Source organism: Sciurus carolinensis, chromosome 6 (assembly GCF_902686445.1).
Source record: "Sciurus carolinensis chromosome 6, mSciCar1.2, whole genome shotgun sequence".
NCBI classification, from domain to species: Eukaryota; Metazoa; Chordata; class Mammalia; order Rodentia; family Sciuridae; genus Sciurus; species Sciurus carolinensis.
In genome coordinates, this window is record NC_062218.1 from 143,500,243 (window position 1) to 143,527,848 (window position 27,606).

Genomic DNA, 27,606 nt, shown 5'->3' on the forward strand with positions numbered 1-27,606 from the left:
GGCAACCTTGCCTTTGAGAGCCTGCCCTATTTATTGCCCAAAATGAGGTGGTTACATGGACCCCCTGTCTTCTTTTCTACCTCCTTCTGATGATTAAAAGCACACGTTTTTGACTGAACTATTAGCTTCAAATCCTGTTCTGCTTATGACTGTGATCTTGACAAATAACCTTTCTACCTTGCACCTTGATTTCCCTGCTTGTAAAATGGGACCAGTGAAAGGAACTAGTTGAGCGTTACTGTAAGGATTAAGTGAGAACTTGGAGAAGTATAGACAGTATGGCCATCTGCACTTGTTGATACTGACTCCACTGTGCTGCAGGCATCTCTTTCCTGGATGGGAAATTTGACACCTTGCTTTTTTTCTCCTCACACCCACAGAACCAGTACTCCTTTTAGTTGAGAGATGTGTGGCTTGGGTAGTGTGGCCAAGAGCGTCCCCACGGTTATCCAGTTGACCAATGCTCCAGTCTGGACAGGGACTTGGCACTGATTCCAGGCAGTCAGTTGCCTGAGAATCAAGACTGAGCTGGGACCTGGCTTCCTCTGGGAGCCTTCAGTGTCCGGACATTTGTTTCTCTGTCTCTGGGAGAGCAGTGTTGCCAGGCTCTCAGCTGGCATTGGGGTCCCTGCTGTGAAAGAGCCTGGTCCCTACCCACAGGGAGTGCATAGTCTGGAAGGGCAGATAAGTAGCCAGGCAGTTAACACTTAGAGTACAGTGAGAGCACACAATAGAGGCACTTGACTGCTGCACTTGGGATCTGGAAGGGGTCTCCCTGAAGAGGTTGACTAATGGCCAGGCAGAGAGCAGCAGACTAGTGGTGAATGTCATGCAGCCCCTAAGCCCAGCAGTCAGGGTAAACTGGACCTTTGCAGCTGCCAGTCTCTAGAAGATGATGCTAGCTTCCAAGCTTTTGGCTTCCCCGTTCCCTGGTGGTACTTAGACCCTAAGCCTGGTGGTCCTCTCCATTAACCTCCTCCAGGTTCTGTAGGCCTTCCTGACTAGCCCAGTCTTATCTCACCTTCCACTGCACTGGTCCTTTATTTTAATTCCAGCTTCTCCCTTCCTCTTACCACGTCTGTGTATGGCACCTGATGAATCTGAATTTCCATGTGCCTTCTACCCTAAAAACCTTCACAAGTTTCCCATCACTTACAGTGCTTGCTGTTACTTAGGACATGTAAAACCTCCCTGGGTAGTTTTGTATTAAAGGTCAGCAGCTTTAGGATCTTTCTAGAATAAGACAATGTAGAAAATACTTAGTATCAGGCTTTGTAACAAGGGCTTATGGCTTTAGCTCTTTTGGTAGGCTGGAGAAACTCCTGTAGCTCCTCTCTGCCTCTTTCTAGCTGATGACCTGAGAAGTGACTAAATTTCCTTGACTGTAAAGCTGTAGGCCTTCCCCATGTTCTTCCTTCCTTTCTAACACAGCAGAGCTTAATGTCTTGTCCCTGGGATCAGGTAAATATCCTCATTTTTCTTTCCCCATTTAAGACTGCAAAAATTCTGAAGTTTTTCTCTTTTTTCCTTTTCTGGGGAAACTTGCATTGGAACCCAGCTGTCTCCGTCTGCAGGGCACTGCAAGGGTGCAACCCCCTAACCCCCAGTGGCTCACTGCCTGGAAGAACAACCAGGCTGGATGGGTCATTTGTAATATGGTTTGGGTGAACTGCACCAGTTGATTCCCAAGAGTTCTTTCGACACCCTGATTCTTACATGATAAGGGATTGGTGATGTCGCTTTTTCTCTTGGTAAGGATGAGGATTACTTGGAAGTATTAAGCTTCTTTTGTGAATTTGAATTATAATTGTCAGCATTTGTTGTGTTTACTGTGTGCTGTGCACTCATATGTTCTAGTCACTTAAGTGTCCAGTGGTTCTGTGTGAAGGTAACTGCCTTCGGTTTGTACAGAGGAGGCCTAAGTTCACAGGGCTCTGCAAAAGCAGAGTAGATAGGGACTCCAGCCCAAATCTGGTAACTTAAGTCCCTTGTGCTTAATAGTGGGGCTGCCTGACTTTTGTAGGGAGTGTTTGAATGAAGGGGTGTTCCACATTTGAAAGCTGAGGTTCAGAGACAGAGCATCCCCGGGAGTTAGACTGTTGAGACTGTGTGGTCAGCCGCTCTGCCCAGCTGGGCACCTGCCATCCTTACCATCCCCATATTAACTCTTGTCCTTTTATTCATCAGCACTAGTGGATTAGCTCCTGCTCCCCAACACTCAGAATCATCTATTTTTAAGTAAAATAGCCTAAGTAAAAATGGTGAGTGTGCCATGCATATACAGCTTCAGGAAACTGCCTTTAGTGCCCCTACCTCTACTAAATTCAGATTGCTTCTTGCACATGGATATTTTGGTGTGCTTCACTTTTAACAAACGCATGTGTGTGTTTAGGAAGCCCTTGACTCCCTAGAGTTAGAGCCAGTGGTGGCTCCTTGCTGATGGTGGTCCTGTGGGACAGAAAGTGCTTTTCTTCCTATTCCAGATACCCTTTAGCCTCTGATATGCCTTAGTTGAGGAGGAAGACCCTCCTCGGGCCTCTGTCTGCCATCCTCCCCCCTGGAATCCTGGGCCCCAGAAATCTATGGACAGGTAAGCCAGCTGGGCCCTGCCTGGGTCTGCCTTTCCACACTTGCCCCTCTCTCTCTGAGGACTGCTTCCTGCCATCTGTAACAACTTAGAAAAATTGGGGAGGCACTCTAACACCAGGAAGGTTTTTCACCCATTCCTGACACAAGGGAGCCACTGGACTTCCTGGTGAGCTTGTAGGAGATTGGCCAGGGAGTAGAGATTTGGTGCTACCTTCCTGGGGAAGCCTCTTCCCCTTTTGCAGCCTCAGTTCTCTGTCTACAAACAGAAAGGATTAGAACTATGGTCCTTTTGCTGCTCTAACATTCTGTAACTATTTTCTTGGGCAAATGAACAGTGGTGTTCTTTGAGCTGGGCTTGGGTCAGTGGTGACAGACGCAGGTTTCAAAATGCAGAAGTGGAAGGAAAGGATTTGTGCCCTGACTTCGCTGGGGTAGTGTTGGTCATGGCGATTGGTGTCTGCGCAGAAGAATGGTTTTCATTGGAAACCATGTGAGATATCAAGTCCCTCTAGACCTGTATATTCTCGGGGTGGGGGTGAGTGCATACACAGTGGGTGACTGAGAGAGGACCTGATAGGGATATATGATTGAAGTCAAGTCTGAAAACCTAATCTTTAGTCAAGCCTCCTACAGTGCTGACAGCAGCTCATCTGAGTCTTCGAGACCCCACATGATTTTAACAGATCTCTGAATTTTATACCAAGGCAGAAATGGTTTTCTCTCCCCAGTGGATTTTTCTTCTTCTCTGGAGGCTTTGTTCTTGTCAGGCAGTCTGAAGCTGTAGCTGGACTCTGAGCAAGAATAGGGCATCATGGGTCCTAGGGACAGAGGACTTGGGTTTGGAGCTTTTCCAACTTCGCATAGGACTGATTTAGGAATATTCCTGCCTATACCCAGAGCAGCCCTATTCTGCTGGTCAGCCTAGGATTGCTGGTGGAGTAGGGAATCAGCAGGGCCTTCTTATGGCAGGAGGTCCCTCACATTGATTGGAGACTAAACTTTTAGTACTTTACCACATTTCTTTGTGATCTTGGTGAACAAAAGGTTAGGCAGAGTGGTCACAGTATGTGACTCTTTTCAGTTTTGAAAGTGTTTTAATAAGAAGAAACAAGACTATTGACCTGAAAACCTGCCCCACCTTTTCAGGGAAAGTGTTCAGAACACTTTGCCTCTGAATCTGATTCCCTTTCCAAACTTCCTGTTGCAGGCCTCTGGTAGCATGTGTGTGGTGTTATTGAGAACTGGCAGAAATTACCAGCATGGCTTGGATGTACACTAGCCTGGCCCTGGGGTGAAGCAGGTGAAGAAGATCTTTAGTCTAATGAGGGGACTGGGTTGGGGGTGGTAGGTCTGTCTGGGTCAACCCAGGAGTCACAGGCGAGTGGGTATAGAGCTGCCTGCCGGGCCTGAGGCCTCCATCCTTTTGGGACCAAGATATTCTGGTTCTCTACTGCCAGTGCTAGGGGTGAGGGATGCTGTGGTTGGGCCCCACAGGATCAGATATCAGAAGGCATGTGGTATGGGGTATGATGAGGGGGCAGTGACTGGCGGAAGCCAGGAATGCTTGGGCCTCACAATCAGTCAGGCAAGGACACTTTCTACTCATTAAGAGAACATGGGTCTGATCAAGGAGTAGAACATTGCTTTTGAAGCCAGCTGGGTAGATTTCTCTGCTCAGGGACTGGGAGTAGCTCTTGCCCTGGCATGGCTGGCCAACAGTGCAGACAAAGGGAGCAGAGAAGTGGGTGAGTAGAACCCCAGGATGTATCTTTTCCTGTGATCTCTGAAGGAAGAAGGGGCAGACACTCTTGGTCTTCAGAACTGTGCTAGGAAAATAAGTGTGGTTGTATAAGGTACTGAACCTCTTAGAACCATTCCTTTGCGAAAGGGAAGGGGGGAGGACGTGTCTTTTAACAAAAAGTTCATGTCTACCTTTGTACAAGAATTAAGGGGCTGGGGTTGTGGCTCAGAGGTAGAGCACTTGCCTTGCACTTGTGAGGCACTGGGTTCGATCCTCAGCGCCACATAAAAATAAAGAAAGAAAGAAAAAAAGAAAGAATTAAAGTGACTGTAAATACACTACTTCATTCCTGATAATACTCGTGTATCCTTCCTGAGTTTGTACTGTGAGTGTGCATGTGCACATTTTTATTTGTTTTACAAAAAAAAAAAAAAGAAAGAAAAAAAAGGAATTGTTTGTAACTTCTCTTTTATTGTGCCCATCTTGTCATATACGTAGAGATATTCTCTTTTTAATGACTGGTATAAAAATGGACGAACTTAAATTTATTTAGACAGTTACTATTGGATAAATAGATTACTTCTCATTTTTTGAAGTTGTAAGTAGCACTTTGTTGGAGTCTTTGTACATAGTTCTTGTCTCATTTGTCTCATTAGGATAAAACTTTACAGGTGGAACTGCTGAGTCAAATGGGAGCTCACTTTCAAAGAAAACTTGAGAGTCTGACTCTTCCATAAGACTTTGAGAACAGATCTGGCCCCAGTGTGGTCCCTGGACTTGATTGCCCACTTAGGAGTTTTTATCTTGCCTTCCTGATGATCACCAACTCTGGTCTGTTCACACAGAGACTTCTAGAATATTAGGGCCAGAGTCTTTCATATTTTGACTGTGAATCTGCTGTGATTTAAGAACTCTGAATTAAAGTGCTAATTTTAGCATGGATTTCCTTCAGGCCCTGGTCCCGATTTTAGTAGGGTGTTGACCTGAGTCCTGGAAGGGCTTTTCCACCTCAGAGTCTGGGTTTTGGGGTTTTGGCTGCCATCTCTTTGCATGATCTCTCTTTCCATGATTTCTTCAGGAAAGGGCTGGTACAAATGTTACTGGTGTTTGATCACATGTCTCTCCTCTGTCTACTCTGACTTCCTCCTTTGGGAACCTGAAGGTTGCTTCGTGGGATAGGGATGGTGGTGAGGGTGAAGAGTTGGCAGTGGCCCTTCACAGGCTCTGCATAACCATTTTCTCTCTGCCTTGTTCCCACAGAACATTCTGCTCCAGCCAAGGTGGTAAGAGCAGCAGCTCCTAAACAGCGGAAAGGCAGCAAGGTAGGAAATGGACCCGAGTTGGCCCCGGGGACTTACTGGAGGCAGTGCAGGGCACTCTTTCCCCTTATAATGAGTGCTTCTGAACTGCCAGGTAGTGCTGGCTTCTCAAAGAATAGCAGGGATTGCAATACCAGTATGTTCTGGGCCCCAGGGTGGATGGTCCTAATGGTTAGATTGATTTGGCCCTTGATCACTCCTCTGGGTAGAGCTGGACCTTGAGTGAGGGGATGAATGGCAGAGGCAGGTCACCCTGGGGCCCTCATAGAATGTTCCTTACAGGTTGGTGACTTTGGAGATGCAATCAACTGGCCCACACCTGGAGAGATAGCCCACAAGAGTGTGCAGGTGAGACTGGGAAGGAATGGGCAGATTTGAACTCTTTCTGGCTTCACAAACTTCCAAAACCTTGGGTTTTACCTTTCTTAGTTTTTAAAAAGGGGTAGTTGGTTGGGCGAGGTGGCAAGCACCTGTGGTCTCAGCTACTGAAGTGGCTGAGGCAGGAAGAAGATTATTTGAGTCCCGGAATTTGAGGCAAACCTGGGCAACTTAAAAATAAATAATAGTTACTATAACGTGGGCAACACTGAAATAGTTAGGCACTCTCACTATTTGAGCCTGTACCTTGTGTTAGGGACTGCCAGATACTATCTGTTCATCCTCTCTGAGTCTGAGAGAAGTTACTTATAGCTCTCGATGGCCAGTGGAGATTGGATGTCAAGTATGTAGCTGTATTTCAAAGCCTGTGTTCTCCATTACTGCACTTGGATTTCCTACAAGCAAAACAAGAGAGGGTATATTATGCTAGATACCCATCTCCAGCTTGAGGAAGCTTATGTAGTTCTCTTGGTCATTTCTCTTCTTCCTAGCACTTTTGTTCTTCTGAGCCAGTAGCCTAAATCCCTTGTTCACTGACTGCGACCACTTTGAGTGGGTTAAGTCCTTATTTAGAGATGGTGTGGATAGGCCAGGGGCCAGCATCTCTTCCACCACACAGACTACCAGGACTGCATGGTAGTCCCTATTGCAGAGAATAAACATTTGGCTCCTGTGGGCTTGAGCACCTCTGTCCTGGGCATTGTCTCTGGCGTTAGACCACAGGTAAGCCTGAGAGACAAGTTGTCTTTCCCACCTCCTGGCCTTGTGTGATCATGCTTCCAGTAAAGGCATCTCAGATGTGGAAGTAGGGCCTTAACACTGCATCTAGTCAACCTGCCATCACATGCCATCGTTCCTCTGCCATCTGTTCTTCCTAGTGACAGGAAGCTCTCCTACATGTTCACTTCCTTGTTGCCTTACTTTCTGCTGTAGCCACAGTCTCACAAGCCTCAGCCTGCCCGTAAGCTGCCACCCAAGAAGGACATGAAAGAACAGGAGAAAGGAGAGGGCAGCGATAGTAAGGAGAGCCCAAAAACCAAATCAGATGAATCAGGGGAGGAGAAGAATGGGGATGAAGACTGCCAGCGAGGCGGGCAGAAGAAGAAAGGTGAGTGGAGCAAGACTTGAGAAAGTGTCAGCACAGTACTGATCTGTCAGAACTCTGGGGACTGCTGGGTGCTGTGTGCCTATCCCAGCAACTTGGGAGGCTGAGGCAGGAGGAGCACAAGTTCAAGGCCAGCCTCAGCAATGTAGCAAGGCCCTAAGCAACTTAGTGAGATCCTGTCTTTAAAAAAACAAAAAAAACAAAACTGGGGATGCAGCTTAGTGGTGAGCTTGGGTTCAGTCCCCAGTACAAAAACAAACAATCTCTGGCGACTGCTGGAGGATTTTCAGGTCAGCAGAAGGTGGCAGATTGCTGAAGCCATTGAGATATTAGTCACCTCTTTACCTGTTGGTCCATTAGTTCCCCCTCTTAAAGACAAGGATTTACATTGCTTTAAGAGTTTCCCAAAAATTGCTGAAATATGGTTCAGATACAGGTTGGTCTTCTCCAGTAGAGATCCAAAGTAACAATGGTTTGAACAAGATAAAAGTTGGTTTCTCTCGTGAAACATTGGTGTAAGTAGGCCAGGCCTAGTGTGACAACTCCTGCCTGCTTTCATTCTGCAGCAGTGCCTGGGCCCTTCAGCATCCAAGATGGCTCCGTTTCCTGCTCACTCTAGCAGGGAGGGAGAAAAGGAAAGACAGCTCTTTTCTTTGTAGGTACTCAACTGTGAATTTGCTCCTTTATTTCACAGTCAGGATTTTGACATGTGCCTGTAGAGAACCTTGAAAGTATAGTCTTTATTCTGGGCAACCATGTTTCTTACTCCAAAAGTCCATTCTCAAACTCTAGAAATCAACATGGAGAGTTAGCCAGGAGTCTCCATCACACTGAATGCCACGGACCTCCATATTTTAGAGATGAAAAAGAGGTCTAGTATGTGGGAAAGGAATTTGCCCAAGGTCACCATATTATGGTTTAAGCCAAAGCCCAGGGCAGGGGAAGAGTTGGGGGATGGGAGCCTCTCTCAAGCCATTTTTCATATGCCCATGCCGTCCTCCAGGGAATAAACACAAGTGGGTTCCACTGCAAATAGACATGAAGCCTGAAGTGCCCAGAGAGAAACTTGTGTCACGCCCCACTCGCCCACAGGAGCCGAGACATACACCTGCCAGCCGCGGGGAGATCAAAGGTACATGCTGTCCATTATGGAGGACCTGGACTGGGAGATAACCTCAGTCCTCACCCGATGCCCCCTCTCCCCCATAGGGTCTGAGCCTGCCACCTACATGCCTGTGTCTGTGGCCCCCCCCACCCCAGCCTGGCAACCAGAGACCAAAACGGAGCCTGCCTGGCACGACCAGGACGAGACATCGAGTGTGAAGAGTGATGGGGCTGGTGGGGCGCGGGCTTCCTTCCGTGGCCGTGGACGGGGGCGTGGTCGCGGCCGGGGACGCGGCCGGGGTGGTACTCGAAGTACGTGAGGCCCCTTTGGGCTCCGGGATGTCCAAGGGAGTGCGGCGGGGGTGGCGGGCAGGAATCTTCTTTCCCTAACATCACCCATTTTCCCCATAGCCCATTTTGACTACCAGTTTGGCTATCGAAAGTTTGATGGTGCAGAGGGGCCTCGAACCCCCAAGTACATGAACAACATTACCTACTACTTTGACAACGTCAGCAGCACTGAGCTTTACAGCGTAGACCAGGAGCTGCTCAAAGACTACATCAAGCGACAGATGTGAGTGGTGGTGGGAGCAGGGGTGCTGAGAACTGGGTGAGAGGTTAGGGGCCTCCAGAGGGTTGCAGCTGCCTGACCAGGACTGGATGCCCTCCCCTAGTGCTCACTGTGAAAGATGACTTCTCTTGTTCTTTAATTTGGCTTTTCATAGTTAACTGTTGATGACTAAAGTAGAACCATATTTACTTTAAGGAAATTAGAAACTACCACTAATGAAAAGGAGTGTAAGATTCCTAGAATATACCTGCTTCTGTGCGTCCATTGGTAATGACAGCACTGACTGACTGCTAGCAAACATTTATTGAGTCCTCACTATTGGCCCGGCTCAGTGTTAAGTGCTTTACAGGCATTATCTTATTTAGTCCTGTAATTTTTAACTGCTGAATTCCTATGAGCTGGGTCTTTTATCCCCATTTTATAGGTGAGCAAACAGGACCAGTAACTTGCTCAGAGTATCACAGTGAGAATGTAACAAAGTGCATACTAGAATCCATTTCTGCCTGATTGCAAAACCTTTGCTCTTAACCACTCTAATATATAGTTTCACTGTGCAGCGGAGGAGCCATACAAGGAAGTAGAAAATTGCAGTACAGTATTACAAGTGTTTTAGGAGCAAAAGAGAAAGTGACTGATAATATTTGAACTGGATTTTAAAGAGGGCTGAGGAGTTTGCCAGGCATGCGAAGGGACTGAAGGGCAGAGATAGTGATTTGATCTAAAGTCAGTGGCCGTTGAAGGTATACATCATTTCTTTTCAGCCCTTGCACTGTAGAAGAAAGGCAGAACAGCTGAGAGGCAGTGTGAAGGGGAATGGGGTGGGTAGTAGATCAGGGAAGGCATATTCACAAATGATGCTGCAGTTTCCTCAGCGATGCCTCTTCTCCCCTCCCCTTAGTGAATACTACTTCAGTGTGGACAATTTAGAACGAGACTTCTTCCTGAGACGAAAAATGGATGCTGATGGTTTCCTTCCCATCACCCTTATTGCTTCCTTCCATCGCGTGCAAGCCCTCACCACTGACATTTCACTCATTTTTGCGGTATGTCTCGTTCCCTGGGGTTAGGGTGCTGGGGAAAGAAAGGTTCATACTTACAGAGCTGGAGTTTGAAGCTAAGGCAGAAACTTCTGGAAGGAGGTCCCTATCTAATAATTTATGCTGAAGTCATTCCAAAGGTTGGCTAGCCTCCTTCCCTCCTTCCTTCTCTCTCTCTCTCTCTCTCTCTCTCTCTCTCTCTCTCTCTCTCTCTCACATAGAAAGCATCAGACATTTACAAAAGTAGACAGAATAGTATAATGAACCCATCACCACCTTCACTATCAATTTACTGTGGCCAGTCTTATTCATCTGTCCCCTCACATGTATCTTCTCTCATATGACTTTAAAGATAGTCTTAGGTAACCTGGCATTTTATCCACAGATGTTTCAGTATGAAGACTTTTTAAGAAATAGAACCACTTCTCAGTTGGTAGAGTGCCTGCCTTGCATGCACAAGGCCCTGGGTTCTAATCCCCAGCCCCAAAAAGAAAAAAAATATAACTACAATATCATCACACCTAAAAATGTTGATAATTCCTTAATATCACCAAATATCAGTCAGTTTCAGATTCACCCTAATTCCCCCCCCCTCAGTTTTTTTAAAAATAATTTTTGAAGATCAGGATCCATATAAGACCCATATATTGTTTTAAGTTTCCTTCTCCCTCTTTTTCCTTGGCAATTTATTGTTTGAATAAACCAGGTTGTTTAAGTTATAGGATTTCCCACAGGACAGAGATGTCATTTAACATGTTAATCTGTACTCTAGTTTTTGGTAAATTGGTGACCTAAAGGCATGATGAGTTTCAGGTTTTGGAATTTTTTCCCCCTCTTGGCAAGAGTATTACATAGATAATGTGTTTGCTTTTGGTGACTCTTAACATTTCATCTGTTTGTCTTTCTTGTGACATAAGCTGCTATAGACTATCACTGCATATTATTTCATTAGGAATTACAAAATGGAGATATTCTGTCAGTATTATTACTATAATACCTCTTTGAGAAAAAACTTTTGCTTCATCAATTATTCAGTTACTAAGAGGTTTCACAGAAAGGGCAGATAAGTGTTTGATCTTTTTCCCTTTAAGTTTGCAGATCCCTAATAACCTTGAGAGGTGACTAGTGAGATAGGGTTTTTTCACTTGTTTGTTTGCTTTTGGAGCATAAGCATGTGAATTTAAACATTTATTAATTAATTTCAGTCCATTGCAGTTAATATTAAATCATACTGTACCATATTTACTTGGTCATTGGGATTCTCGTTCATCTTGTACTTTTCCTGTTCTAGATCTAAAATTGGCTTTTTTTTTTTTTTTTTTAATAAAGGAACTCTTTCCTTTTGGGTGGGGGCAATGATATTTAGAAACGATGGTCTGAGTTACAGGGGTCCTTATTGGTACTCAACTGATCATTTTTCCTAGCTGTTTTTGTAAGATGAAGTATATTATGAGATCATACCGTAAAATTCAGGAGTGCAGAGTCTTTATCTAATCCCAAGAATTTTATATACATCTTCTCCTTTCTGTCCTGCCAAAAAATACTTAATGGTATTCATTTTATTCTACAGTATATACACATAATCTTACAGTGATATCTCTACCACCACTGAATTTTCTTTTCTTTTTTCAGTTTATGTGACTATTTTTTGTCATTTGAAATAATCTCTGGTTATGCCTTAAAGTAATATATAGTAGTTTTATTTTGTACTCAAGTTTTAGGATTGTTCATCCCCTGATAATTTTCTGATTTGTTTTTCACTTATGTAAAACACTAATGGTTCCAAAAACATATAAACTCATTCATAAACTTACACATATAAACTCATTTAAAAAGTTTAACTTAATCTTCTTTTTTCCTCATATTTTTATTGATGCGTTATAATAGTACACAGTGGCAAGATTCTTTGTATATTAGGACATGCCCACAGAACAGCGATATAATTTGACTGGTATCATTCTTAAGATTCTGTGAGTTCCATCTTTTCCTCTTTCTTTCCCTACAGGTAACCTTTTCTGAATTCTTCCATTAAAAAATAAGGGGAAAAAAATGCCACTTGTATGCTTTCTCTTTCTTAGATTAACTCTAATCTACCACATATCTATTTCTTCAATTCTGTTTTGTTTTTACTTCACATATCTGGGCATTAGCCACGTAGTAGTATATAAGAGAAAGATATTCCTCATTCCTGGGGTTGCATAGTACATCCGTGCTGCATGTGTGTGTGTGTTTGTTAGGTTTGTGTGTGTGTGTGTGTGTGTGTGTGTTTTTTTTTTTAAATCTGTTCTCTTGTAGTTGAACATTTTGTTTCCAGTTTTTTACTAAAACATAAACTGTATTGGTGTTAATGAATAGCTTTGTGTATTTCATTTTTCATATTTTTGCCAGTGTGTCTTTGCTGTAGGTTTCTAGAGGTCGGACAGTTAAAGGTGGATGCATATTTAATTTTACTTCCTTTTCTAGGGAATGTGCCTTTTCCTTTTTTTTTTTTTTTATAATATATATTTTTTAATTTGTCAGTGGACCTTTATTTTATTTGTATGTGGTACTGAGACTCGAACCCAGTGCCTCACACCTGCTAGGCAAGGTCTCTACCACTGGGCCACAACCCCAGCCCCGGCCTTTTGCATTTTCACCAGCAAGTTATGAGTGCATGTTTCCCCAGTCTCACAAACAATTTATTTTCACAGGTTGAAATTTTTTCCTCTTTCACTTTGAATATTAAAAAATGGTTTTTTAGCCAGTTGCAGTGGCATGTGCCTGTAATCACAGCAACTCGAGAGGCTGAGGCAAAGAGGATCACAAGTTCAAGACAGACTTGGCAGTTTAGTGAGGCCCTAAGCAACTCAGTAAGATGCTGTCTCGAAAAGTAAAAAGGACTGGAGATGTAGCTCAGTGGTAAAGGACTCCTAGGTTCAATCCCCATGTATATCTTTGTTTTTATATAAAAACTCAAAAAGGGATCTTACGCACAGTGGCCAGTTCCTGCTTTTTTGACTTAATATATTTTGTCTTTCTACTTTACCATATGTAAAGCTGTTTGTTTAGTGTGTGAGTAGGGTTCCACTGAAGGGATATGCCATAGTTTTATTAGAATTGCCAACACCATGGCAAGTTACTTTTCAGGTGTTTTCCCTCTTACAGACAGTATTGCAGTGAATGGCCTCTTGTTTAAATCTTAAAACATACTGTTACCTGTGTGTGCAAGAATTTGCTAGATTACCGGAAGTAGAATAGCAGGGTCAGTGGGTAGGTGTTGTTTTCATGTTCCTACAAATTTGAAGATCTTATCTATCTGCTAGTCAGGGGAGAAGATGCCAGTTTTTTAATATACTGTTGCCACTGGCCTTAATACCCAAGCCCACAGGGACCCAGTTGTCCATCTCTAGGATCTCTGGCTGTCCTGGTTTCTCCTCTTTATTCCCTTTCCCTCCTCCTTTCCTGCAGGCCCTCAAGGACAGCAAGGTGGTGGAAATTGTTGATGAGAAAGTTCGTAGGAGGGAAGAGCCTGAGAAGTGGCCTCTTCCTGGTCCCCCAATAGTGGATTATTCACAGACTGATTTTTCCCAGCTTCTCAACTGCCCCGAATTTGTTCCCCGCCAGCACTACCAGAAAGAGACAGGTAGGTACCCTGCTGGCATGTAACTGCCTCCTTCTTGTCCTTGTCCTCTGGCTAGCAGTCCATCCTAGGGCTGGCCTCAGGAAGAGGAGTAGAGGGATGAGGACCTCACCTTTCCATCCTCAGAGTCGGCACCTGGCTCTCCCCGTGCAGTCACCCCAGTGCCAACCAAAACGGAGGAGGTCAGCAACCTAAAGACACTGCCTAAGGGCCTGTCTGCCAGCCTGCCTGACCTGGATTCTGAGAACTGGATTGAAGTGAAGAAACGGCCTCGACCCTCCCCAGCACGGCCCAAGGTAGCCTACCCCTTTCCCCTGCCTTGTGTTTTAGGGCCCTGACTGGAAGGGCTTGTGGGGGATGGGGTCTCAAACAGGAAAAGAACTGTGCTTCTGAGGATCTAGCAGGAATTCTAGGTGGTCCAGGGTCATAATGTGAGTTGGAGTTACCAGTAGTGATTGAAATAAAATCGACATGACCCATTTCTGTTTTCAACGATGGCTTACGTTTCTTGATTCTTGGCTGTTCTTTTTGCCTCATTGGAATCTCAAGTGCCATGTTTGCGGTGCCTTTTTCCTGAATTCGTCTTCTCTGTCCCATGTATAAGTCATTTGGGTCCCTTAAAAGAGGGAAGGGAGAGGAGCAGATGCATGGCCCAGATGTAGTAACTCCACTGACTTGAGCCTGGACTAGATCCCGGGTCTTCACTAATGGCTCGGTGGTTTTGGAAAGCATGTTGAACAGCAAGGCTTCAGTTTACCATGGGGAATGATGGGGTTAAACTACCCCGAAATAGTAAGCTGTGGAGCAGGGGAACAAATAGAATCCACTGAGAAGTGTTTCCATCTAAAGCTAAAATACTGTCCCCTTTCCAGGAGCCAAATTTATCTCTACCTGCTCACCCCTGCCCACTCTTTGGTGAACTCTTTGGAGGCTTGTGAGGAGGCTTCAGAGATGGCCTTAGACTTTGGGTCTGTAGAATTCTGTGCTTTTTGTTTTCACAGACTCTAATCGCCTTTTCTCCTTGTTCATTCCAAGAATTCCCCACTGTTAATGGCTGCAGCACTTTTAAAAGTACTGTAGACAGGCCACAGTCACAAGGTGAAAAGGTAGTAAGGGGACAAACGTCCAAGCCTGTAGACTGTAAAGGCTTTGGGAAAAAGGGATCCAATGTAAACCCCTGTTCCAGAATTTGAGCTTCTACTCCCACCTGGCCTGTCTTGAACCTTAAAAGAGAGAGGTTTGGGGCTGGGTGTAACCCAGAGGTGGACCACTTCCTTGCATGCCCAGTGCCCTGGGTTCCATTCCTAGCACCACACAAAAAGAGAGGTATGTTGTGAGTTTACATGGGATGTTCTTGGCACAGCAGTGCGTTGCTTTTGGAAGATTATACTGTGAGGTAGACAAATGGTTTTCTCCAAGAGTGTCCAGCAACACTGAGATGTGGTTTTTTAGCCCTTGGGACATGCTGTTCTTCCTGACTAGCACATTATCCCTGTCTTCATCTGGCTTGCTTATGTTCATCTTTTAGTAGCTACTTCTTCCAGAAAGCCTCCCTTACCAATCCCCACTCCCCATTGGTTAGGTACCCTCCCCCATGTGCTCCCACAAATCCTATTTATAACCTTTACCATACCACATAGCATTTGACTGGTTTGTTGACTTTTCCTCGCTAAACTGAGCTTCCTAAGTGCAGAGACCTTGTTTTACTCACTATTCTGCTTTTAGGTTTTTCATACAGAGTCTGGCATTGTTGGGTACTTGGTTATTCATCAGATTGTTGGACATTGACTGCAAGGTCCCAACGCATATATGAGTGTCTAATGGAAAACAAGGCAACTTGCCTTATAGAGTTTCCACTTTATTGGGAGGTGTTGAATAGATGGATAAGTAGATGAATCAACCTGTGGAGTTTCTGCTGTGTGTCCACTTCCAGAGTAGGTGCTGTGTAGGATGTGAAGTAAATGAGAGCATAAATTTGTTTGCTGTTGGGTGAGCTGTGAGTGATGAACGTGGGTTTCTATGGAACATCCATTTCTCTGTGAAGCTCACTCCAGGGAGGGCAATCTCATGCAGAGAAGCCAAAGCCCCCCCGCCCCCCTTGTTGGACAGCTGCAGAGCCTGATCACCCTTGGTGATTGCTTCTCCATGGTCTGTCCCTGTTTCAGAAGTCAGAGGAGCCCAGGTTCACCCACCCAACATCTCTGCCTCAGCAACTTCCCTCCCAGCAGCTGATGTCCAAGGATCAGGATGAGCAAGAGGAATTAGATTTCCTGTTTGATGAGGAAATGGAGCAGATGGACGGGCGAAAGAACACCTTCACTGCCTGGTCTGATGAGGACTCTGACTATGAGATTGATGACCGGGATGTCAACAAGATCCTCATTGTTACCCAGACGCCTCCTTACATGCGCCGGCACCCTGGGGGGGACCGTACAGGCAATCACACCTCTCGTGCCAAGATGAGTGCTGAGCTGGCCAAGGTCATTAATGACGGGCTCTTCTACTATGAGCAGGACCTGTGGACTGAGAAGTTTGAACCTGAATATTCCCAGATCAAGGTGAGGCTTGGGCGGATCATGAGTGTGGTGCTTAGAGTACCTGTATCATGTGGAGAAGGAGGCTGATGAGCTTTGTGACCTTAAGCAGGTCCATCAGTCCAGAGCCTCGTATTCTCACATATGAAGAGGGTGGTGATTGACACCTTACTTGGGATTAAAAGCAAGAGGAAATGTGTAGACTGGCAAACAACCTTTGGGGTTGATTTATTGTCTTCCTTGGTCATCCATATTTAATATCCTAACAAACAGTTGGCTAGATACTTCTTCGTGGAGAATAGAATACAGATTAGACTATTATTTGCATCCTTAAATAATTAGGCATATATAAAAGTTTAAAGGCCTTTTAAGGAGATTTCTTTTGAGTATGGAAAATGGAGAAAAAAATAGTCTTTTGGGAAACAGTCAAAACATCTAATGCAGTTTTTTGAAGAGTGGATATGTGGGGTGGTTAGAGGGTCCTTGGTGACCCTGTGCAGCTAGTGGCAATGTGTTTATGTAGGTGAGGAGAGAGTTGCCCAGCCACTCTGATCAGACAGTGGCAGCGATGCGGGGAGGCACCAGAGTACCCAGGGGAGAATCTGCAGTAAGTTTCTGGGAATCTGCTCTCAGCCTGAACTTGGGCAGGAAAGAGGAGAGCCAGATGAATTCTCTCATCTTAAAATTAGAGCCCCTACACTTGCCTGGCCTGTTGTGAACCTTAAAAGAGATGGGTTTGGGGCTGGGTTTATACCACAGGAAGGCAGGGCTGCATCGTCTTCTCCTAGATTAGCAGCCTCATGCCAGGGTACCTGGGGTTGAGGAGTGGTGATGGGCAACCGAAAGCTTGGGGACCAGGAGTCCCATATATGTGGACGTGGGAGCTGTCCTCCCCAACTTCCTGCCAGTCTTGATTCCTAAGCAGGCTGGAGCAGCTTGCTGACTAACATTTTTCCCCACCCACTTCACATCCTCTGCAGCAAGAAGTTGAGAACTTTAAGAAAGTCAACATGATCAGCCGGGAGCAGTTTGACACACTGACCCCTGAGCCCCCTGTGGATCCCAACCAGGAGGTTCCTCCTGGGCCTCCCCGGTTCCAACAAGGTAAGGGGCAGGCCCTTGAGATCTGACGTGAGTGAGAGGGTCTGAGCCCCAACGTTGGGGGCCTTCCACCTCTTGCTGACGCTTCTCTGATTGTGCAGTTCCCACTGATGCCCTGGCCAACAAGTTGTTTGGTGCTCCTGAGCCCTCCACCATTGCCCGCTCTCTACCAACCACTGTCCCAGAGTCGCCAAACTACCGCAATGCCAGGACCCCCCGCACGCCCCGGACCCCACAACTCAAAGACTCAAGCCAGACGTCACGGTTTTACCCAGTGGTGAAAGAAGGAAGGACGCTAGATGCCAAGGTGAGGTGCTCCTGCTGGGCTGAGAGTTCTAGGCCCACTTCACCACCTTCCAGTGCTTTGCTTCTCTCCCTTATCTTGTTTGAGCCAAGAAAGTGCCAGATCCCCCCCTATTCTCCATATCCTTAAGCTGGAGGACTCCACCCCCATATCTGCAGAATAGACTGGGGGTAGGAGTGGTGGCCTGAAGAGACCCAGAGAAGACTGACCAGGTGTGAGTCCTCTGCAGATTCTTTATTCCCAAGCTGCCATTTCTTCACTGAGAACTAGATGTATCAGTTGCTAGCTTACAGTTGAACATTACATGGGAGAATGGATACTAAAATGCTTTTGTAAAATGTGAGGGATCAGATAAATGAGGACATCTTACTCCTTGATACTCCTCAGAATTGTAGGAGTACAAACAACAAATTCTGGGTTCACCTTTACAGATGCCTCGAAAAAGGAAGACAAGGCACAGCTCAAATCCACCCTTGGAGAGCCATGTGGGCTGGGTGATGGATTCCCGAGAGCACAGGCCCCGGACTGCTTCCATCAGGTATTGGGAGGCATGGGGAGGAGAGATCTGGTTGCCTGTGGGATGGATGAGAGAGCCATGAAATCCACCAGACCCAGATCGATCTGAAAATTAAAGGGATCTCCCCCCTCCCCCACCATCTAAATCCAAACAATCAGAAGTGTGTACACCTTAGCCCAGGACCTGGGAAGGGAAGACTTCTAAAGAAGTGATATCATAGCTACCTGGAGACCTGAGTTTGGTAAGCTTAGAGAGTATCTCAGAACTGATTTCCAACTTGGGATATCTGCTGCCTGCCTGAAAGAGAATAGCCAAGTCATTGAATAACACCTTGGGGTACTCATGGTACAGCACATGCTTAGCATGCCTGAGGCTTTGAGTTGACTCCCCACCAAAAAAACAAAAAGATTCCTTGACCCTATCCTAGCTCTACTGACTCAACCTTTCAGAGTAGGGTCCAGGCTCCTTTTTTATTTATTTTCCTTAAAATGGCCCCAGTGTTTATTCTTTGTTATGAAGCAAGATTTGGGAAACCCAGATCTATGCATGTTTCCTGCACAGATGACACGGACTGAAAATAGGCAAGCTTTTGAGAAAAATACGGATAAACCCATGATGACTCATTAAAGAAAGTTAAATGTTACAAAGTAGGTAAATAAATGGTCATAAGCTCACATTTTGGCATTGGACAGAACTCTGCGGTTAAATAGCTCCTTGACCCTGGATGAGTCTCCTGGTTTCTGTGAGCCTTAGTAACCTCTTCTTGAAACTCTGGCTCTGAGAGTTGACATAGTTCATCAGACCTACGTATGCAAGTTAGGGGCCCAGCACAGTGCAAGAAGCTGGATCTTGACTGATAGAAGGGATCAGAAGGACAGTGGAGCTTCTGTGGGGATCCTAGTGACCTATGACATCATCTTTCTTGTGGCCTCTATATATAGCTCCAGCCCTTCAGAAGGAACACCTGCAGTTGGCAGCTATGGCTGTACCCCTCAGTCACTGCCCAAGTTCCAGCATCCTTCCCACGAGCTGCTCAAGGAAAATGGTTTCACACAACACGTCTACCACAAGTATCGTAGGCGCTGCCTTAATGGTAAGAAATCCAGCGGGAAAGGAACTGAACTTTTGGGTTTGTTACTTGGACCCAGAGTATATGTCTTAGGGGTCAGAAGGAACAGGTGACTGTTTTCTCTGACCTTAAAAACAGGACATTTCAGCAAGGACTGAAGTTAGGTGCAGGCCAGATAATTTGGAGCTTTAGGAAGCTAAGGGAAAGTCACACTTTTAGAGTATTCCAATTCCTTGATCTTCCTTCATTGCTACAGTAAATATCATTTTTTAAATCTCTGGCAAGACTGCTGACTCAGCCATTGTCCAGTGTGACCCATTGTTCATCACAAAAGGATATGCAAGAGGTGGGACATAATCTCTAGAACAGTGGTTCCAAGTGATGACTTGTGGGCCACGTCCAGCCAGTGGTCTGGAACTAAGAACAATTTTTATGTTTTAAGGTGTGAAGAAAAAAGAAATTTGTGATGAACTGTTACGTCTCTTGTAAAGACTGAAATATTTACTCTCAGGTCCTTTATAGTAAAAAGTTTTCTTCCCTGCTCTAGAAGATAGTGTGAAGAGAGCCTTGACAAGTGCTCTTGGGAGTTCCCTTTTGCCACAAATGGAGATGGCTTTTCCTTGTAGATGTCCTGATAGGTTGGCTGTAGAGATGCCAAAAAGCAATCTTAAACACTCACTTGATAGTTGACTGTAAAGATGCAAAACTTGGCTACTGAATTTTTGGTTCATCTGCCTCACTTGTCCTTAACTGTGCGTGTAATGTGTATGTAAGAGTAACTTCATTAAGATATGATTCACATACCATGCATTTCATTTATTTAAAGTGTATAAAATAGTGATTTTTAACATACTCTTTAGACTGTTTTCTGTAGTGGCAGCACCATTTTAATTTCCTAATAGTCAGATATGAGGCTTCTGATTTCTCTCCATCCTCACAAGACTTGTTATTATCTTTATTTTACCCATCCTCAAGGATGTGAAGTATTTCCTTATGGTTTTGATTTGCATTTCCCTGATCACTAATGATGTTCAGCATTTGTGTGTGTGTGTTTATTGGCTATTTGTATGTCTTCTGTGGAGAAATATTTATTCACATCCCTCTTCAGCTAGATTATTTGTCTTACCACTAAGTGGTAGGAATTCTTTATATTCTAGATACAAGTCCTTTGTTGGATACATGATTTGCAAATAGTTTGTTCCATTGTATGAATTTTCTTTCCACTTTGTTAATGTATAAAAGTTTTTCATTCAAAAGTTATCTGCTTTACCTGTTTTCATCTGTTTATTTTGTTGCATGTACTTTTCATGTTACTAGTTTGTGCTTGTTAATATTGGTAATGAGCAGAATGTGATTTGTTAGAATTTTCATTGGCCTTGTTCTGCCTGCACTTGAAAGTGACTTAAGTTGAGATGAAGGGCTGGAATGAGGGCCTGACCTAGAAGCTGGTGCCACCTACTTCAGATGGGTCTGAGCCCAGTACCCAGCAGCAGGGCCTCACGAAGAATAGTAAATGCTCAGTAAACACTTACTGGATGAATGAAGTGGCAGGTGATGGGCAAGGGGATTGGGAGGCACAGGAGGAAGGACTTAGTTCTTAAATTCCAGCATCCTAAGCAAGGACAGCCTAACCCTGACACATGCCTTTTCCTTTCCCCATAGAGCGGAAGCGCTTGGGCATTGGTCAGTCTCAGGAGATGAACACTCTCTTCCGCTTCTGGTCCTTCTTCCTCCGAGATCACTTCAACAAAAAGATGTATGAGGAGTTTAAGCAGCTGGCTCTGGAGGATGCCAAAGAAGGCTACAGGTAAGTGAGGAATTCTGGCTAGGAATTCTGGCTGGTTCTTGAGGGCCAATGGGGTCCCCAGTGAATGGTTGGAAATCTCTTGCACGTGTGTCCGTCACTTTTAAATGGGAAATGTATTCACATGGTTCAGATTTCTGAGAGTGTTAAAAGACTTCTTCTCCCTGGCTCCTGCTATCTAGTTTCTTTCCTCACAGGCAACCAGTATTGTTCAGTGTTATAGGGCCCTTCCAAAAATAGTCTACACCTGTGTAAGCAGGTAGTTATCTCTGTCCTCTCCCACACCACCAGCACCACCTGCTCTCAGTCTATACCAGAGATGACCTACATTTTATATAGTATTTTTTGTACCTTTTTCTTCCTGCATACTGGAAATTGAATTCAGGGTCTCAGAAATGCTAGGCAAGTGCTCCGCCACTGAAGTATGTCCCCAGCCCTTTTTATTTTATTTTGATTCAGTCTTGCTGAGTTGCCCAAAGTGGCATCGAATTTGCAATCCTCCTGTCTCGGCCTCCTGGATCACTGGGGTTACAGGCGTGCACCACTCTTGTGCCTAACACACATGACCCTTTTTTCTTTACTTAATGCTTTATTTTGGAGATCATTTTATATCTGTACATAAATTAATTTCTTTTTTTATAGCTGGTCTTATTTTGTTTAGCTCATCTCCTATTAATAGGTTGTTTAATATTTTCCTTTTGGAAAATCTCAAACATTTTCTCTCCCTCTGATTTGCAAAGTAAAATGCTCTGTGTAAGCAATTTGAATGTTCGAGGAAGTGGGAGAAACGCCCTTCAGTCCAGAGACAGCAGGTGTTAATGTGCTGTCATCGAGATCATCCTGTGAGCTGGGCACCAGTAATCCCAGCTGCTCAGGAGGCTGAAACAGAAGGACCGCATGTTTGAGGTCAATGTGGGCAACGAAGACTATGTCAAAAAATTGTAAAGGGGCTGGGGATGCAGCTCAGTGAGTGGTAGAATACCCTGGGTTTAACCCCCAGTATCTCAAAAACAAACAAAAATTCTGTGAATGTCCTTTTGTTACCTTATTTTTAGCACTTGTAAGCATGAGCATTTTTCCATGTTAAAATATTTAACTTTTCCTTCTCAAAGAAGTTGTTAAATACTTTTGGTAGAAAGTTTAGAAAATATGGATAAGAAAGATCACTTAAATCCCACTTCCAAAGACAACCAGTATTAATATTTTTAAGTTTGTGCCCTGTCAGACTTGCATGCATGTATTTATCTATAAAAATGGGATCATTCTACATAACACTTGGAAGCGTGTCCTTTTTACTTGATAATATAATTTTTTTCAGTATCCATAAGTATACATTTGTACTTTTAATTTTTGACAGCTTATATTTCATTATATGAATTTACCCTGATTTTTCTTAATGCTTCTGTATTCTAAGACATGTACATTTTGTTTAATAATACTGATATAAACAGTTTAATACTTCTGTAAAATCTAAGTCTGTATTTTGAGCCATTTCCTTGGCATATGTTCCCAGAAGTGAAATTTCTCGAGTCGTTTAAATGAAGAAACCTACTAATTGGCATGGTTAAATGACTTTGCAAGAGCTTTTACTAGGGACTGGCCAAGTTTTCCTGTGAAACAGATAGTAAATATTTAAGACTTTCTAGGTTGTAAGATCACAGCTACTCAACTTTGCTGTGACACAGGGACAGACAGAAATCCTGTAAAGGAGTAGGAGGAAATGGGTGTGGGCTTTGAGGTGAAGAGGGATGCAGAGTTTCCTGACCTCTCACAAGCTGCGAACATTTAATGCTGGATCCACTTAGACTGGTACTAAATGTTAACCTTCTTAAAGCATATTTGCCATTTTTTCAGTACAAGAAAAACACATTTTTAAACTGTTTCATAGTTCCTCTGCTATGCAGGCACATTTCCCCCTCTTACAGATGAGGACACTGTGCCCTGAGTTCACTGACTTGTCCTCCCACAGATATGGTTTAGAGTGCCTTTTTCGATACTACAGTTATGGCCTAGAAAAGAAGTTCCGGCTGGATATATTCAAGGATTTTCAGGAGGAAACCATGAAGGACTATGAAGCTGGTAAGAGGCAGAGTTGAATTTCTGTGCACCCTGGTCACCTAGACTTTCTTCTCCCTGGTTCCACCCGAACTTTTGTCTGCTTAACACACACCCCTCTCTCTCCTTTTCTCTGCCTTCTCCCCAGCAGTCCAACTTCTATCTACTCCTCTTCCATCTCTCTTTTCCTACAGGCCAACTCTATGGGCTGGAGAAGTTCTGGGCCTTCTTGAAATATTCCAAAGCCAAAAATTTGGACATTGACCCCAAACTGCAAGAATACCTCGGCAAATTTCGACGTCTAGAAGACTTCCGAGTGGATGTAAGCAGAAGTCTCCTCTCTGATCCTAGTGTTCCAGGAATCAGGATGCCTGGATTCTGGTCCCAACTGTGCCACTAACCCCAAGGACCCTTTCCTGACCTTCCTTCCTCTCCCAGTTTGGGTTTCTTTCTTAGTTTCTTCATCTGTGAAATGGAGGGTGAGGATGGACAGGTTCTTCTAGTTGTAGAGTGGCATTTGCTGCAGATTTTCTTCTTGGGTCAGCGCTGCTGAGCCGTCATGATACTCTCCCTTGTATCTTACAATCCTTCCTGCTGCTGTGCTCAAGTTGCCACTACTAATTTTTACCTTGATTGACTAGTTACAATAAATGTATTTAACACCAGAAGTTTATAAATAAATGTCCAGCATGATAAAACATGCCTGAAATTCTGGTGACTCAAGAATCTTGGGGCAGGAGGATTGCAAGTTCAGGGCCAGTCTGGGCATCTCAGTGAGACCCCGTCTCCAAATTAAAGAATTTTAAAAGGGGAGTGGAGGGTGTGACTCTGGTAGAGTCCCTGGGTTCAATCCCCAGCATCAAAATAAATCAATAAACTATCCCATCCTCCTCATCTTCTGGAGCGATGCCTCTACAGTGACATCCAGTGGTAGATCTGGGTTATTGCCTTAGCTGCAATTAACTGATTCAGCATCTCCACGCTAGGTCCTTCAGGCACTCCAGAAATGAGTAAAAAGACTCTGCTTCAAAGAGTTTATGGTAGCTCAGTGGTAATGTGTGTGTTTTAACATGCGCAAGGGCTCAGCACCAAAAAGGAAAGGGACGTTAAAAAAAAAAAAAAAAAAGCCTTAACCAAACAGTTTATAATGTAGTAGAAATCTCTGATAGTGTCTCCCACCCCCGGTATGGGGGATTGAACCGAGGGGCACTTAACCACTGAACCATATCCCCACCTCTTTTTTATATTTTTAATTTAGAGACAGGATCCGGCTAAGTTGTTGAGAACCTCACTAAGTTGCTGAGGCTGGCTTTGAAGTCATGATCCTCCTGCCTCTGCCTCCCCAGCCACTGGGATACAGGCATGCACCACCACGCCCAGCTTGTGGTAGTCATCTTATTTTCATCAAACCTTTTAACAAAAAGGCAGGCAATAATAGCCGTCATATTTATCATTTTAAAACTGCCGCTAAGTGGTTATTCTCAGGTACTGTGCCAGACACTTCATGTTGACCTCATTGGGCCCTTTCGTGGCGAAGTAGGAAGGGCTTACTGTCATTATTTACTCACACATGGGTAAACTTAGGCTTCTGTCCATCCAGGGAGATAGGAATAATATTTCTTAAGCCTCCCAGTATATATTCCAGCCTTGAGGAGGGAAAAGGTGTACATTTGCAAGTCCTTATGGATTGATGGTCCCCTTAGGAGGAACAGAGGTTTAATCTTGGTACCCAAAAAGGGCAGGAAATGGGATCTTTGGTAATGGTGGTTCATGGTCTGATACTTGATTCAGTGGCCTGTAGCATGTCTGGAGGGGAATGAGGTGACCTCCAGAAGAATGTGAGCCTTCTGAGCTGAGGCATCTAGTATACTGCATGCCACAGTCCACACATCATCTTTCAGCAGATCCCAAGCAGAAATTTATGTGGATGAAAGTCTAGTCTTTGGGGGAGATGACCTAGATTTTCTGTTTTCCATTTAACCAGCTATGGAGTCCTGGGTCAGTTACTTTCCCATGTGTCAGTTTCCACATCCATAAAATCAGATAGTGATGTCTACATCAAGGAGTGGTGTAGACCCCATGAGAGACTATGCATAAAATAGCACAGTATTTGGCACAGAGAAATGCTTAATACCTGGGAATTCATTTTTAAACTCAAACTCATTATCTACATTTGGAGGTAGAAAGTAGATCTCTAGGTAGCCCTGGTAAGAAGTGGATAGTGTCCCTTAATCACGTGTGACTTCCTGCTCTATTGCAGCCCCCCATGGGTGAAGAGGGCAACCACAAGCGACACGCAGTGGTAGCAGGAGGTGGCAGCGGTGAGGGCAGGAAGCGGTGCCCCTCCCAGTCTTCCAGCAGGCCTGCCACCATGATCAGCCAACCCCCTACACCACCTACTGGCCAGCCCATCCGGGAAGATGCCAAATGGACAAGCCAGCACTCGGACGCACAGACTTTGGGAAAGTGAAAAGCCCTTTAGTCCTGGGGTTTAGAGCGGGGAAGGGGTGGGGTGGTTGAGGGTCCATGGGGGTGCCCAGTCCCAGGAGAGGGGACAAAGAAGGGATAGGCCTGGAATTAATAGAACAGGCCTTTGTGCTGAGTAGCAGTGAGTACACCATTTGGGCTATTAGAGGTACCCTGGGCAGGAACCTCCACGTAATTCCCTTCCCCTCCTCTCTCCATGACTCTTACATCCTAGCTTCTTCTAAGGGGGGAGGGAAAGGGGGGAGATTTTTTATATATATATACATATATATATATATATCAAGTTTTAAATTATTGATAGTTTGTCTGGATTACCAAAATCACTCTTTAGCCCTGCCCGCGGCTGGTAGGCCGCAACCCTGGTCCCCACCCACAGCCTCTTCTTGCTCCCCCCCAAGCCAACTATGCAGCCCACCAGAAGGCCCTGCGGGCCCCATTGCCCAGCACCATCCCACGGAAGGCTCTGACAGCTCCCCTGGGCCCCAGGAGCACCAGCCCCTGATCATCCGGGTTTTGCCATCACCATGTTCTCTCCCTGCTGTCCCCTCCATGCCCTTCTGCCATCTTCTGGGAGAAGGAAACCAAAGGATCTAAAAGTGGGGGTTGGGGGAGGTTTCAGCCTCTCCCACTCCCCTTTCCCCACATCCCTTACTCCCCAGCCCAGAGAGACGCTGCTCATACCAGAAAAGACTATTGAAAGATGATTTATTTTATTTTTCTCTGACCTTTCCATCCTTGGGAAAAAGAAAAAAAGAAAAAAAAAAAAAAAAAAAAAGAAAAAAAAAGACAAAATAGACCATTAAAAAAACACCAAAAAAAAAAAAAAATCAGAAAACCCCCACCTAATCCATAGAAAGTGATGTCTTTCCCCTCTCCTTGAAATTTTTTTGTTTGTTTGTTTTGTTCTTGGAAATAATATTTTTTTAAAAGTTGCCTTATTGTGGAGCGGGAATCTGAAATAATACCCAAATGCCTGTTTTCCTCGGTGGAGTCATCCTGCAGAGCTCCCACCTTCTCTGGATGTGCCTGGGCTTGGACTGGCTGGATCTTTCTCTGGACTGAGTTGCATGTACAGTGCCTCCCACTTGGAGGCGAGAGAGTTGGGGGCGGCTCTTGTCAGAGCCGTGCCCACAATATCCCTGCTGTTGCATCGTTGAAGCTGATGTCCTGTGTCTGTACACTGCTGCCACTTTCGTGTCCTCGCTCTGCTTGCTGTCGCCTCACGCCAGGCCCTGTCCTGCCGTCGTGACACCCTTCATCTTACCCTTGGAACCCCAAGGCCAAGTTTGCTTCAAACTGTTGGAAAACAGAGTTGGCCTGGATCTGGAACATACTTGTCCTCAGCCTGAGCGTCTCCCCCACGCCAGAGGGGAAAGGGGAACACCTGGCAGCTGAGGCTTGGATATGTTTCTCACATTGTCCTGAAAGATTGCTGAGAGCTCAAGGAGGCTTTGTCTCTCGTGAAAGGTGGAGGAAGGTGCCATTCTTTTCCGAGGGTCTGGTGGGGTCTCCCCATCTTGCATCCCCCGTCTGCAAGCCATCTCTGCCCACCCTTTCTCTGATCAACCCCGCCTGGGAAGGAGACCCCGCCTGGGAACGAGGGATGAGGAGGAATTGGGGGCTGGGGGGAATCCTGCCAGTTGGTGAAGCCCTGTGGCAGGAAGGTATATGTGGACATAGAGTATACCTAACTTCTCTTCTCCAGCCACTGACTGCTTGAGTTGGGCTGTGAATGACAATGGAATGGCTGGAGTCTACTGTCGTCAGAAGCTAGGGAGGGTGACGAAGGACTGGCCCGCACAGACTGGGATGTGTGTCAAGTACAGGCAAGACTGCGTGTTCAGCCCCAGTGGGAACTGGGCAGCTTGGAGAGGCTTGCAGTCTTGTTGCTCAGTTACTGAGACTACTTTGGCCCTCCTTTTCAACAGGTTCCTCTGTTGACCCAAAGGTCGGGAGCAGGAGACAGTATCCCAGGCTGACAGGGGCTTGCCCTCTGTCTTTGGGTACCTCGTTGCTTTTAGTCTGTGCCCCCCTCGCCTCTGTCATCCCAGTGCTTAGTATGTGGGAAGCCCATCTCACTCCCTGTGACCCAGTCGTCTTGACCAAGGATGAATGTCTGGTCTCTGCTGTGACGATGGATCTGAGGCCTCTCCCTAACCAGTCTGGTGCACCTGCCCCACATTGTCCCAGACACTGGACTCCTGGACCCTCTTCTCCCTCCCTTTCCCCCCGTTTTTTTTCCTTTGGGTCACTCAGCCCTGTACCATATCCA

The 27,606-nt window shown here is 45.2% G+C and overlaps 1 protein-coding gene across 4 annotated transcripts in view; it reads left to right on the forward strand.

The window, feature by feature from the left end:
• Larp1 (La ribonucleoprotein 1, translational regulator) overlaps window positions 1–26,231 on the forward strand; it is an 80,968-nt gene extending 54,737 nt beyond the window's left edge. For 3 of the 4 annotated variants that reach the window (XM_047556165.1, XM_047556162.1, XM_047556164.1), the window contains exons 2-19: window positions 5,591–5,652; window positions 5,932–5,997; window positions 6,961–7,135; window positions 8,136–8,264; window positions 8,342–8,548; window positions 8,648–8,810; window positions 9,706–9,850; window positions 13,292–13,466; window positions 13,590–13,759; window positions 15,629–16,021; window positions 16,978–17,101; window positions 17,200–17,405; window positions 17,834–17,940; window positions 18,861–19,012; window positions 20,651–20,795; window positions 22,762–22,871; window positions 23,042–23,169; window positions 25,108–26,231. In XM_047556165.1, the coding sequence (XP_047412121.1) occupies window positions 7,012–7,135; window positions 8,136–8,264; window positions 8,342–8,548; window positions 8,648–8,810; window positions 9,706–9,850; window positions 13,292–13,466; window positions 13,590–13,759; window positions 15,629–16,021; window positions 16,978–17,101; window positions 17,200–17,405; window positions 17,834–17,940; window positions 18,861–19,012; window positions 20,651–20,795; window positions 22,762–22,871; window positions 23,042–23,169; window positions 25,108–25,317 (2,688 nt within the window). In that variant the 5' untranslated portion in view covers window positions 5,591–5,652; window positions 5,932–5,997; window positions 6,961–7,011 and the 3' untranslated portion in view covers window positions 25,318–26,231. Of the gene's footprint in view, window positions 1–2,187; window positions 2,262–2,483; window positions 2,591–5,590; window positions 5,653–5,931; window positions 5,998–6,960; window positions 7,136–8,135; window positions 8,265–8,341; window positions 8,549–8,647; window positions 8,811–9,705; window positions 9,851–13,291; window positions 13,467–13,589; window positions 13,760–15,628; window positions 16,022–16,977; window positions 17,102–17,199; window positions 17,406–17,833; window positions 17,941–18,860; window positions 19,013–20,650; window positions 20,796–22,761; window positions 22,872–23,041; window positions 23,170–25,107 lie in introns of all 4 variants that reach the window. The other variant, XM_047556163.1, reaches the window with a different exon arrangement.
• The last annotated feature ends 1,375 nt before the right edge of the window (window positions 26,232–27,606 follow it).